General features: G+C 31.2%; 1 protein-coding gene across 4 annotated transcripts in view; it reads right to left on the reverse strand.

Annotated features, from left to right (window-relative positions):
* Positions 1-14,539, reverse strand: part of Fstl5 (follistatin like 5) — a 762,470-nt gene that overhangs the window by 640,543 nt on the left and 107,388 nt on the right. For 2 of the 4 annotated variants that reach the window (XM_048813586.1, XM_048813584.1), the window contains exon 3: positions 9,640-9,670. In XM_048813586.1, the coding sequence (XP_048669543.1) occupies positions 9,640-9,670 (31 nt within the window). Of the gene's footprint in view, positions 1-9,639; positions 9,674-14,539 lie in introns of all 4 variants that reach the window. The other 2 variants (XM_048813585.1, XM_015484367.2) reach the window with 1 other exon arrangement.

Here is a 14,539-nt window from a genome sequence, read left to right on the forward strand (position 1 = left end):
GGAAAGCTGGGAATGGAACCACCATTTGACCCAGCTATCGCCCTTCTCGGACTATTCCCTGATGATCTTAAAGAGTGTACTATAGGGATACTGCCACATCAATGATCATAGCAGCACAATTCATAATAGCTAGTCTGTGGATCCAACCTAGATGCCCTTCAATAGATGAATGGATAAAAAAATGTGGCATTTATACACAATGGAGTATTATGCAGCACTAAAAAATGTCAAAATCATGGAATTTGCAGGGAAATGGATGGCATTAGAGCAGATTATGCTAAGTGAAGCTAGCCAATCCTTAAAAAACAAATGCCAAATGTCTTCTTTGATATAAGGAGAGCAACTAAGAACAGAGCAGGGAGGGAGAGCATGAGGAAAAGATTAACATTAACCAGAGACGAGTGGTGGGAGGGAAAGGGAGAGAGAAGGGAAATTGTATGGAAATGGAAGGAGACCCTCAATGTTACGCAAAATTACATATAAGAGGTTGTGAGGGGAAAGGGGGGGAAAAAACAAGGGAGAGAATTGAGCAACAGCAGATGAGGTAGAGAGAGAAGATGGGAGGGGAGGGGAGGGGGGATAGTAGGGGATAGGAAAGGTAGCAGACTACAACAGTCATTAATATGGCATTATGTAAAAATGTGAATGTGTAACCGATGTGATTCTGCAATTTGTATGTGGGGTAAAAATGGGAGTTCATAACCCACTTGAATCAAATGTATGAAAGATGATATGTCATGAGCTTTGTAATGTTTTGAACAACCAATTAAAAAAACATACTTTTAGTTGTAGATGGATATAATACCTTTATTTTAATTATTTATTTTTATGTAGTGCTGAGTATTGAACCCAGTGCTTCACATGTGCCAGGCGAGCACTGTACCACTCAGCCCCTAGTCATCTTCCTTTTACTATAATAAAATGTCTGAGATAATTAATTTATAAAGAAAAATGTGCTTAGTACATGTGAGTCTCTGGGTTTGATCCCTAGTATCACTAAAAGAAAGAGGGTAGGAAGAAGAAAGGAAATGAAATAAGGAAACTTTTTAAAAGGGTTCGTTTTGGCTTATGGTTTTGGAAGTTCAAGTCCATTGTTTTAACCTGTGATAAGGCCAGGAGGCCTAGTAGATCACTACTATTGTCATCACAAGCCATTAAGCAAAATAGAAAGAGGAAGAGTCTGAGGTCTCAATCTCATTCAAGAGTAGGCCCCAGGACCTCATATCTCCCACTAGGCCCCACCCCCTATAGGCTACATCACCTCATAATAGTATCACCCTGGAAAAGAATGCTTTAACACATTAGCCTCTGGAGAGTCATTCAAGATTCAAACTATAGCAATATGTTTAAAAATTTGTGGAATTTTCATATACAAAAGGCTACTAATGGTTATTTTTAGATAGACACATAATTTGCCACTTATATCTACTGTTTTGTTAGCATAGATATTTATTATTTCTCCCCACAGGGTAAATATCAGGTATACTTCTTGTCTGTTTAAGCATATCTTGGTCTCTTAAGCTAGATTGGAGAGAATGGATGTTTTCTTCTCTAAAGCAAACTACCACATATGGAGGCATCATCTGGCTCTCTTCTCATCACACTGTGGAATTGGCACAAATGCTGATACTTTGGCTACTGTTACAGTTATGAGTGAAAAATAGTTCTTTGTCTCTGACATAGGAACTTCATTTCTTCTGCCAGCATCCCTGAAACTGTGAGGCTAACTTGTTAATTTGTGAAGAAGATAAAAATCTCAGAATCTTCAGTTATTAATAAGTGCTTTGTATTTGATCATCAAAATAAGCCTACCAAGGAGGAATTATTCTTAACCATTTTTCACAGATGAAGACATGATGTACTTTGAGACCAAATGATTTCTTCTGTTCACATGGATATTGAGTGTTTGACTCAGGATTGAAATGTACTCTGGATGTAGAGCCTGAGCACTAAAGCACCAAGCAAATTCAAGTTGATCCTTGTGTAGTTCTTTGTCATTGCTCTGTTTGTGTTCAGAAAACAATGGGATAATATTTACAGAGGGTGGAAGAAAATGCTTGCAGTTTATTAAACTGGAAAACCACTTGGCTTTTCCTAGTTCTTCTCAGTGTTATTCCTATACATCAGTATCAGTCTTCTATGTAGTGTGGCACTGTTACAACTGAGTACTAAAAAATGATCACAAACATTTCTAAACATATGGAAATAAGAACTCACATAAACCAAGTGCTTTTTCTTATATTCAAAAGATGTTTTACTTCATTTAATACTAAAATCAGCACTCTGCCAATATATCTTTTTTATATTGCAGGGGGAAAAAGATAATTAAGAGATCTTAACTGAAGGATAAATCATTCAGTCTAAGTATGTGAAGTCTAAACACCATGATATATCCTGAAAGGTGATGTAAAAATCAGTGCTGCTCAGAAGATGTGGTTCTTGTTATTCTAATGCTTTGAAAGGTAATATTTTCTGAAAGGTGGTTGATAGGGGAAGGGATCCTTGGTTAAATACACTGGAAATGTTTGATGAAGCAAAGTCAAGCAACACTATAAGCTTATGTAGAAATATTGCAGTAGCACAGTACAAATTTGAACAATAATTCTACTCTGTCTTATGGATAAGTACTGCATGTACCAACAATTTAATATCAATTTTAGTAGAATGGCATGTGTATTATTAGTACTTATATATAATCTAAGAAACTGAAAAATATATGTTTATGTAATGAACTAAAGCTGTGAAATATATCTTACAATTATTTTAAAGGGAAATTACTTGGTAATTGACATAATAGGTAAAACTACCTAATGCACCATGTTAGACAAAAAAGTATATGTATACTTACAATCAGAGAAACCACTGAATATAGTATATATAGTATTACTTAAAGAATTCCAAAACAACTTATATAAAATTTATTCTACATATTTCTAAAGCAAAATTTCAAATAACATGAAAGTAAAGTTAATGAAATTAATGCAAAGTTCTTTGGAGAAAAAGCTAGACATTTGTATTCCAAAGACCCAAGTAAATATATTTTCTTTAATAGAGTAAAAAATTATGTTAAAGTGCCTGAATACTCAAAAAGGGAAAAGTGATAGACCATATTTTTTTCATTAATAAATGAAAAAAAAATTAAAAGGGGCCTTTTGTGGTGTGGCCTTTGGAAAAGGAGTATATTTTTTGATGAAACATCTATTTTTCTTTTCTCAGGTGCTCTTGTTAAAAAAAAGTAAAGGTCATATGAGCATTTTAAGAAGAGCACTTTCATAAAAGTTAGCCATCATAAGTAAAGTTATTATTTCAAGCTAAATATATGAAGTAATCAAACAAATTTCAGCTAATAATATTTGCTTTTTTCCCCCACATCAATCAATTTAATCATACATACTTAATATTTATATTTTCCGCACATTTTTAATGGTGCATTATAGTAATATATTATGATGGAATTTGTTGCAACATATTTATACATGCTCAGAATATAACAATATAATTTTGGCCAATGTTACTCCCCAGCACTTACCCGCTTCCTCCCTGTCTTCCACCCTCTGGTCCCTTTACTCTTTTCCATTTGTTTTTCATGAGATCCCTGATTTCTCATTTTTTTTTCTTTTTTACTCTCTAGCTTCCACATATGAGAGAAAACATACAAGCTTTGACCTTCTGAGTTTGGCTTATTTCACTTAACATGGTGGTTTCTAGTTCTCTGTATTTCCCTGCAAATGATATAATTTCATTTTTCTTTATGTCTGAACAAAACTCCACATTTTCTTTATCCATTTATCTATTTGTTGGAACACCTAGGCTGATTCCATAGTTTGGCTATTGTGAATTGTGCTGCTATAAACATAGGTATGCATGTGTCATCATAGTACAATGATTAATTCTTAAGTATAAATACCGAAGAGAGGTATAGCTGGGTCATACAGTGGTGCCATGCCTAATATTTTGAGGAATTCTCCATACTGATTACCATAGTGGTTATACTAATTTACAATCCCACCAAGAATGGTATTTCTTGAAATGAAATAGTTATATATTTTAAGAGACATTTTATAATTTTAAAATAATCTCTGCTGTATATTCATTTATCTGTTAAAAGACTATTCTAAAAAAGTTTTGTTTTGGTGATTAAAAGAAAAATTAATAATATAGGCTTGTAATTGAAAAAAGTTCTGTATTATATGAAGAAAAACCTTCTTAAGCACCTTTATACTATTCAAAAATTTGATATCATGGCATTAAATCATTATTTACTAGAAAAAAAATTAAATCCAGTTATTTTCCCCCAACATCACCAAATCTCAATTATATCCTATCATCTTTTAAATAGCACTGTGCAACTGACCTGCACAATAAATCATTTGGAAACTAAAGTAAATTACCCACTGGATGAAATGAGTTATTGGAAGCTTGTAGAAAACTAAAGAATGTAAGAAAAATGGAGAAAAAAAATGATGTGTTTGGCATAATGTAAATTGATCCCTTCCTGGCATAAAGGAGAAACATGATCTGTTAATTTAGGAAAACTTTGTGCTGGATGATAACAGAATCATTTACATAGAGAAGGATGTTTGTCTTCCTGTTTGTTGTGGAACAAGGACATTCTTCAAGATCATTTAAAATTGCAACAATTTATTTTGCTGTATTATTAAAAGAAGAATAAGAATATTACCTTAATTCCTAAAGAAAATGAAAAAAAAATCATCATTGAAATCTATACCTCTTGAATTTAATTCAGCAAGGCATTTGGCAGCATTGTTTAGATTATTGATAGTGAATATATCTTAACTAATTTATTTTTCTTTTATGAAGTTATATATTACTGAGAACTTTAAGAAAAACTGAATCTCCTGAATAGTTCCTAAGTGTATTACTGGGTCTAAAATTCAAAATGAAACCTGATAGCCATTTTCTACTTGTGGGGTCACAAAAACACTCTATGTTCCTCTGAATACCACAAACTGAGTTTAATGGCTCTTGCTGAGGAATGTTCCTCTTTCAATGAATAGGAAAACAGTTCTTAGAAAGTTTCATTTTGCTTCTAAGACTGGACCAATGAAGTCCACCAAAAGTCATATATAAGTATCAACCATTTAAAACAGGAATGGTTGTAGCCCTCATTGATATAAAACTGACCAATCAGGATTGATCATATTTTCATCCTTCATTTGCATAGGCAGACTGTAGTGGAAATCTGTAAAAATAGAATTGATCCTACATAATAAAATTGTTATGGCCCAAAAAGCATATAACCAATTATGTAAATTGTTGTCTTCCATAATTACACTGTCTGGAATTTACCGGGAATTATTGGTGACTAAAAATGAACAAATAAAGAAACTATCAATTCCTTGGTTGACATTTTCTAGTAGTATATTTTGTTGTCTTTTCATTACTTGAGCTTCCTAAGGATTATAAATATTGATTACAACATGAAAGCCACAATTTTTGTAAGTCCTGCAAATAATTTTATTGTCAGCAAACAACTTTCTAGTCTGAAAAACACAAAGCCTGATAATGCAATGTATGATATTGAAAGCCATTAAAACTAAATTGACTGCATTTCAGGTAATTTTAATAATCTCCATTTTAGATTTGACAGATGCCATTAGTTATATTGTATTTTTAAAACATAAAAACATTAATTAAAGTAATGTAACCAATTACTTTATGCAATAAGAATCCAAAGGTTCATTCTTATCTAGTCACTATTCCTGACAAGCTACCAGACCATGAAGAGTCAGCCAAATTCATATACTCTGTGAAAATATTCTAGTGAAAAGAACTCTGAGTATTTAGTAAATGTGAATTAGGAATTTAGCATTCCAACCTTGTATTTCTTATACAGGATATTTCCTGTATAAGAAATACAAGGTTGGAATACTAAATATTCTTTAATATTCATTAAAGAATAAACGAGAATCTGACCATGTTTGTATAAAAGTAAATGAAATATCATGTGTATGTGTATATGCATGTGTGTGTGTAAAATCTGAGATAGTTCTTTAATGTTATTTATTGTCCAAAATACACACTTAACTTTTTTAGGTATGACTTCCTCTAATGTTCACTATATAAGATACATTTACTCCTTAGTTAGAACAATTGCAAGCTACCCTTTTTCATATACATCAATGTATATAATATAAATTGTCATCTGGAATCTATAGAGAATTATAGACTTTTGAAGGATAAGTTTGCAATAATAGCATTGTCCAGTGTCCCTATACAATTAAAAGCCTCAGAATTTCAGATATGTGAAAGACTTTTGATATCATGGTGTATGTTATACTAACATTTACTATAAAATGAAGTATACCTGGAATTGTTACTTGTCAAAGATCGCAAGTACTTAGTAAATAAACCTGGCACAAAACATAAATATTTCCCCTAGAACACAGGCATGCCACATTTATTCTTGTTTTTTTTTCCTTAGAATTACAAATCACTGAGCAGTATCTATATAAATTGTCAAAAGGGACAATACTGTAGCCAAGTCATTAAAGAAGAGTAACATTAAAATTCTAAAATTCATGTCTGCACAATATATGAATATAGAAGAAAGCATTCCTAATAAAAGTACACCAAATTTTCCTAATTTATAATAAGTAATTGGTTAAATAAATGGTGACCCATTTCAAAATAGAATAAAGATCAATATTTTGTTCCGAAATACTTTGGATGTGATTTCTCAGTGTGTATTAATACTGAATTTATAACTGAGAGTTAAAATGAGGCACATAAAATGTTCAACACAGTGTATGACATCTATTAGACATTTAACAAAATGCAAATATTAAAGTTTCAACATAGATGTGGCCATTAGGGAAATAACTTTGCTGTTCAATGTCCTTTAATTGAAGAGTTTTAGAATAACCCAAACATAAATGGAAACATATTTTATTTGTATCGCATTTAAATGGGAAGAATTTAGAGTGCTCATTGAAGAGGGAAGAGGGAGAGGTTGATCTCAACAGGTATTTTAAACTAACAAACTTTTAAACTTCTGATTCCAAAAGATATTTTAAACTATTTAGAAATTTTAAACTTTACAAAGTTGATGGAAATTTGGTCCTATTTGTAAAACAACACATTTAAATTTTCAACAAATCTTCTTCTTTTATCACTGATAACTCGGGACAGATACTCTTAGATATAAATGAATAAACCAATCACAAATTTATGTATTTTTCTCAAAAATATTGGCAAGGTGCTAATTTATTAGCCTTCCTATTTTATTAACATTACTCAAATGGAAATATTTCCTAGTAATAATTTTTAAATTGTTAATGCATTTTCAACACAATGAATAATATTGTAATATGTTATATCCATAATATTACTGAAGATTAGTGTTAACTACAGCTGCCAGGAATCTGACCCTTTCTTTCAAGCCTGTAGCAATACAGCCAACACTGCATATTAAATAGAGATGTAGATTTTGCTCATTTAATAAAATTCAGTCTAGACACTAAAATCTATTCAGAAACCAATGTCAGTATATTTTTTTCAGTTAAATTTCATGTAATTAAAATTTTAAAATGTGTAAAAAATATGGATTTGGACAGTGATTCAAAATAAGAGCGTGTGCAAGTCTCAGAGGTAAACCAGTTAGAGGCAGAGTTGAATATTTCCACACATTTCAATATTTATGTACATGAAGAAAAGAGATCAGTTTTCATAGGAGTGCTTTTTACCTTAATGTAATTTTAGGTCACTGAATGATTAAGGTGGGATTGTTGTCATAAGCAAAAATAGAAATAGACACACAATGCAGGAAATTGTAAGATTAAAAATACCCTCTGGATAAATTTTTGACTGTGTAATACCTGGATTCAGATACATGAGATTATCAATTACTCAGGAAGTCCAGAGAATTAATAGTTGAAAATGGGTAATAACATCACACAAAGACACAATTCACATTTCATTAATTAGTTTCTGAGAAATATAACATTTAATTTTTAGAAACTTTACCATCAATGCATTAACTATTGTTTTCATGGCTCAAACAGCTTTTTAAAGTTTTTTTTTTCAATGTTGATATTTTAAAATGCATTTTCTAATAAGATATCATTTCAAGATGATTCCCAAACTGAAGAAAAATGTAGAGCTTTTCTCAGTAGACCTAAGCAAGAAGTCCAGATGCAACCATTGTATTACATTGTAAAATACAACATGTTTCTAGATAGTTATTGGAAAAAATAATTTACAGTACTTTAGAGGACACGATTTACATATCCAAAAGCAATAAAGTATAAAAAGAGAGCTACACTAAACTTATTTATATGATACTAAGTTACAAATATGATTTAAAATTAACCTGACACACTGGGATCTTTCATGAGAAGGAAGATGTGTACAGTATGTTCAAATGTATATATAATTTAAATGCAGATTATACAACACACTTTGGAGTAGCAATTCCCTTCTAAAATATAAAAGTAGTGTTTTGAGAATAAATATGTATGTTAATTTAACATGTAAAATAACAAGCTGTACTTCAGTTTGCTGAAAATGAACATATATAGTTTGGTAATCCCTACAAGGGAAGTTTAACATAATTCATTTGAATAAAATAGAATCTCACAAATTTTTTTTTCTTAAATGCATTACTTTTTTATTCTTCAGTAATGTAGATATACAGAGATGTTGAAACTCAGAAAACTAATAGATTAGGAGTTAATGAGGTATAGATGAATTTCTAGGCGGCAGCTATTTAGACTGGTTAAAAGAAAGTAAGGCATTTTCACCTATCTAGAAATGGTCACAGTATAACTGCCCTTTCACCAATTCAGGTGCACACATAAGCTCAGTAACTACTGCATAATTATTATATTTTAATATTTTTAGAACTCGGAGAAAAAATAAATACTCCTTTCTTTTCCAAAAGCTTGGAAGGAAAACGTAGCAATTGAACTCCATTCAAGAGGGAGTTCAATTGGGAACCTGATTCCTTTGAAAAGGGAAGGAAACAAGGAAGCCCACAATGCAGATTAAAGATGAGCATGTGCATGGAGAGGCCTGAAGGATAAACCTCCAAAGTCTGTGAAGTCCCATCATTATGATCAGCAAGAGCACAAATTGATGGAATCATTTTGTTAAAAAACTATGAGTAATTAATAATATAAATGAGTGAACTTCAAAATTAACAAAGTAAAAATGTCTTTTTATGACTTTACTAGAGTATACTATTTCATAGGAAGAGTTATTACCAACTTTTGATATATAAATAAATATTTTCAAGCATTAAAATAAAACAATGAAATGAAATGACAGTGACTAAATAATGAGTTCTCCATGAGATATATTTTTTAAAATTCCATAAATGTAACAGAATACAACCTCATAGGGACAATGCTTGATGGGGTAATTTCATTAGAACAACACAGGGAATAAACAGAAAATAATGTAAAAGTGGTCTAGGGTAACATGTAAAGGAAAAAATAAATCTTAATAAAGAATTGCCTTTGGACCTGGAAAATTCCTAATAGCTCAAATGACTTTAAAATCACATTGAAGACTTAGAATTATCATTTATTTTCATGTTTATATTCTAAATAGCATGTCATCTTTTTTCTTTGTTTTATGAATTTATATAATTATTATTTTAAAGTAGTCATTCCTTACCTTTGATTCTTGAACTTTCTTGACTTTTTTCCTGCTGGAATTAAAACAGAAGTAGTTAAAACTCTTTAAGTAAGTATGTAGTCAACAGTTTGATATAAAATATCATTGTTAAAATTAATTAAAAGTTTATTTACACATACCCAGGAAACACTATAATACAATTCTCACTTAAAAATTTACTTACTTAAAATCTTTTATTGCATTAGTAATAATTCTTGGTGGATATAAATTTTCTAAGAAACCTATATGTTACATAAATATTAATTTATAAATAAATTACATATATATATATATATATATATATATCACCTCTTAAATGCTTTAAATCATACCATTTAATTTCAACAGATAATGAATAATGTCTTCAGAATTTGCTTTCAACTGCTCTATATTGATCATTAATTGTTGGCAAAAGTAATAGTTTAATGGCAAACATACTGGCAAATTCCACTAAAATGACAAAAAGTACAATTTTAATGTCTTTTCTTCGATTTAACTTAGAATTGGACCCTGTCTCAGTTATTTAAGGTTAAATTGACAACAATTCTATTATTTATTCAAAGGCTGCTCCAGTCAGACCTGTCTCTCAATTTGACATATTCCTTATTAGTTACCAGGCAACCCCAAAAGAATTAGCTTGCTTTCAAGTTTAAAGTAGATATTATGCACTTTCTAACTTCTCAATTAAGATTCAAGAACAGTTTACTCTGTTTAAAAGTTTCAGGACCTCACACTGAAAATAATTTCAAATATACTTCAAGAAAGAAATTGAAATTACATATATACTGAACTACAGAGTTGCATAAATGCCAATGAATTTTGGTAACAGGAGAGAGAGAGAGAGAGAGAGAGAGAGAGAGAGAGAGAGAGAGAAAGAATTTTATCACAAACAATACCAGATTCAGAGCTTGAGAGTAAAACTGCATATTGGAAAATATACATTTATTGAACCAGTTAACCCAGTGCTCTTAGACTTTGAGACTTTGTCTTCTAATTCTCTCATACTAACATATTTAATATCTGTGTTTATATTCTGTCTATTCTTTAGCAGTTAATTGATTTTTCTAGTTCTGATTTATTTTTAATTCAGTGTCTGTTGGTCACTTAAACTAAAATTTAAATACAAAGTATTTTTAAATACATTATTAATTAATCAGTATAGGATTAGCAGTCTTAAATTCTCCACAGGGACATTTGTTAATGAATCTTTCTTCCTTTCTCTCTCTTTCGCTCTCTCTCTCCCTCTTTCTCTCTCTCTTTCTCGCTCTTGCTCCCGCTCTCACTCTGACATTCATTTATTCATTTGGTCTTTCATTCATCCACTCTCACTAAATATGTACAGATCACTTTCTAAATATACTAAGCCATATTCTGGGTAATTAAGATTTTAAGAGATGAACAAAACACACAAAAAAAAATCAATTAGGATGTAGTGGAACATACTGCATAGATGGTGTAACTTCTATTCAGAAAGAGATATGCCACAGAAGGTGACAGTGTTGGCATGGAGTGACTGCAATTAAAGAAATAGCTGCAAAGATAAATTGATTTTTGAATAAAATTCAAAGAGATATGAGCCTATGATGTATGCATATATATGGTGAAAACATTCTAAGAGAGAAAATTACAACAGATCAACACCAAGACACATTATAGTAAAAATGCCTAGCATACAGAATAAGGATAGAATTATAAAAGCTGCAAGAGAGAGGAATCAGATCACATATTGGGGGAGACCAATTCGTATCTCAGCAACCCAGATCTTCAAAGCCAGGAGATCATAGAACAACATATACCAACCTCTGGAAAAAAAATGGATGCCAACCAAGAATCTTATATCCAGCAAAACTAAGCTTTATTTTGATGATGAAATAAAAACCTTCCATGATAAACAAAAGTTAAAAGAATTTACAACAATTTAGAAAGCCTGCACTACAGAACATGCTCATCAAAATATTCCAAGAAGAGGAAATGCAAAACAATAATAAAATTCAGCAGAGGGAGGGATTACACAAAAGGGAAATCTAATCAGAGGAGAAACCAAGTCACATTAAATAGTTAAATACCAAAGATAAACAAAAATGGTTGGGAACACAAATCATGTCCCAGTAATAATCCTGAATGATAATAGCCTAAACTCACCAATCAACAGACATAGACTAGCAGATTGGATAAAAAAAAATGTGCTGACTCCAAGATACTCACCTCATACAAAAAGACATCCACAAACTGAAGTGAAGGGTTGGAAAAAATAATACCACTCACACAGATTGTGGAAGCAAGCAGGGGTTTCCATCCTAATATCAAATAAAGTGGACTTCAAACTAAAGTCAATCAAAAAGGACAAAGAAGAACACTACATACTGCTCAAGGGACACATACACCAACAACACTTTACACTTTTAAATATATATGCCCCAAACAACAAAGCAACAACATTCATCACACAAATTCTTCTCAAATTCAAGAGTCAGATAGACCACAACACAATAATTTTGGTTGATTTTAACACACCTCTTTCATCAGTAGATAGATCTTCCCAACAAAAGTTGAACAAAGAAACTATAGAATTCAATAATACAATCAATAACTTAGACTTGACTGACATATATAGAATATTTCATCCTTCAATGAGAGAATACATCTTAGCAGCACATGGATATGGATCCTTCTCTAAAATAGACCACATATTATGCCACAAAGCAACTCTTAGCAAATATAAAAAAGTAGAACTACTACCCTCATTCTATAAGATCATAATGGAATTAAATTAGAAAGCAATCATAAAATAAGAAATAAAATCCACTTCAACACCTGTAGACTGAATAATATGCTACTGAATGAACAATGGGTTACAGAAGACATCAGATTAAAAAGTTTTTAGAAGTGAATGAGGACACAGATACAACATATTGAAATCTCTGGGACACTATGATAGGAAAGTTCATTGCATGGAGTTCATTCCTTAAAAGAAGAAAAAGTAAACAAATAAATGACTTAACACTATATCTCAAAGCCCTAGAAAAAGAAGAACAAATCAACACCAAAAGCAGGAGAAGATAGGAAATAATTAAAATCAGAGCTGAAATCAATGAAATTGAAACCACAGAAACAACTGAAAAAAATTGACAGAACAAAAGTTGGTTCTTTGAAAAATAAATAAAATTGACAAACCCTTAGCAATGCTAACAAAGAGAAGGAGAGAGAAAAAATGAATCACTAACATACTGATTAAAAAGAAATATTACAACAGACACTACAGAAATACAGAAGATAATTAGATATTATTTTGAAAACTTGTACTCCAATAAAATAGAAAATACCAAAGGCGACAAATTTCTATACTCATATGATTTGCCCAAATGAATCAAGATGATATACACAATTGAAACAGATCAATTTGAAGTGACGAAATAGCAGAGGCCATCAAAAGCCTACCAACCGAGAAAAGCCCAGGACCAGGTAAATACACAGTTGAGTTCTACAAGATTTTTAAAGAAGAACTAATACCAATACTCTCCAATTTATTTCAGGAAATAGAAAAAGAGGCAGCACTGCCAAACTCATTCTATGAGGCCAATATCACTCTGATTCCAAAACCAGGCAAAGACACATTAAAAGAAACAAACAAACAACAACAAAAACTTCAGACCAATATCTCTAATGAATATAGATGCAAACATTTTCACATTCTCAATAAAATTCTGGCAAATCAAATACAAAAATATATCAAAAAGATGGTGCACCACTAAGTGGGATTCATCCCAGGGATGAAAGTTTGGTTCAACATATGGAAATCAATTAATGTAATTCATCATATCAACAGACTTAAAGGTAAGAATCATATGATCATCTAAATAGATTCAGAAAAAAAAAAAAACATTTGACAAAATACAGCACCACTTTATGTTAAAAACACTAGAAAAACTAGGGATAACAGGAGCATATCTCAATATCATAAAAGCTATCTATGCTAAGCCCAAGGCCAACATCATTCTAAACAGAGAAAAATTGAAGGCATTTCCTCTAAAAACTGGAAGAAGACAGGGATGCCCTCTTTCACCGCTTCTGTTTAACATAGTTCTTGAAACACTGGCCAGAGCAATTAGATAGATGAAAGAGTTTAAAGGCATACACATAGGAAAAGAAGAACTCAAATTGGCACTATTTGCTGATAATATAATTCTATACATAGAAGACCCTAAAAGTTCCACCACAAAACTTCTAGAACTAGTAAATGAATTCAGCAAAATAGCAGGATATAAAATCAACACCCATAAATCAAAGGCATTTCTGTATATCAGTGACAAATCCTCTGAGAGGGAAATGAGAAAAACTACCCTATTTTCAATAGCCTCGAAAACAAAACAAAACAAAACAAAAAACAAACAAAAATACTCAAAAACTTGAGAATCAACTTAATGAAAGAGGTGAAAGATCTATATAATGAAAATTACATTACACAACCCTAAAAAAAGAAATCAAAGAAGACTTTAGAAGATGGAAAGATCTACCTCGCTCTTGGACAGGCAGAATTACTATTATTAAAATGAACATACTTCCAAAAGCACTATAGAGATTTAATGCAATTCCATCAAAATTCCAATTACATTCCTCATAGAAATAAAATAAGCAATCATGAAATTCATCTGGAAAAATAGGAGACCCACAATAGCTAAAGCAATCCTTAGCAGGAAGAGTGAAGCAGGTAGAATCACTATACTAGACCTCAAACTATACTACAGAGCAACAGTAACAAAAACAACATGGTATTAGCACCAAAACAGACTGGTAAACCAATGGTACAGAAGAGAGGACGCAGAGATTAACCCACAAAACTACAATTATCTTATATTAGACAAAGGCACCAACAACATGCATTGGAGAAAAGATAGCCTCT

Source organism: Marmota marmota, unplaced genomic scaffold, assembly GCF_001458135.2.
Source record: "Marmota marmota marmota unplaced genomic scaffold, marMar, whole genome shotgun sequence".
Lineage (NCBI taxonomy): Eukaryota > Metazoa > Chordata > Mammalia > Rodentia > Sciuridae > Marmota > Marmota marmota.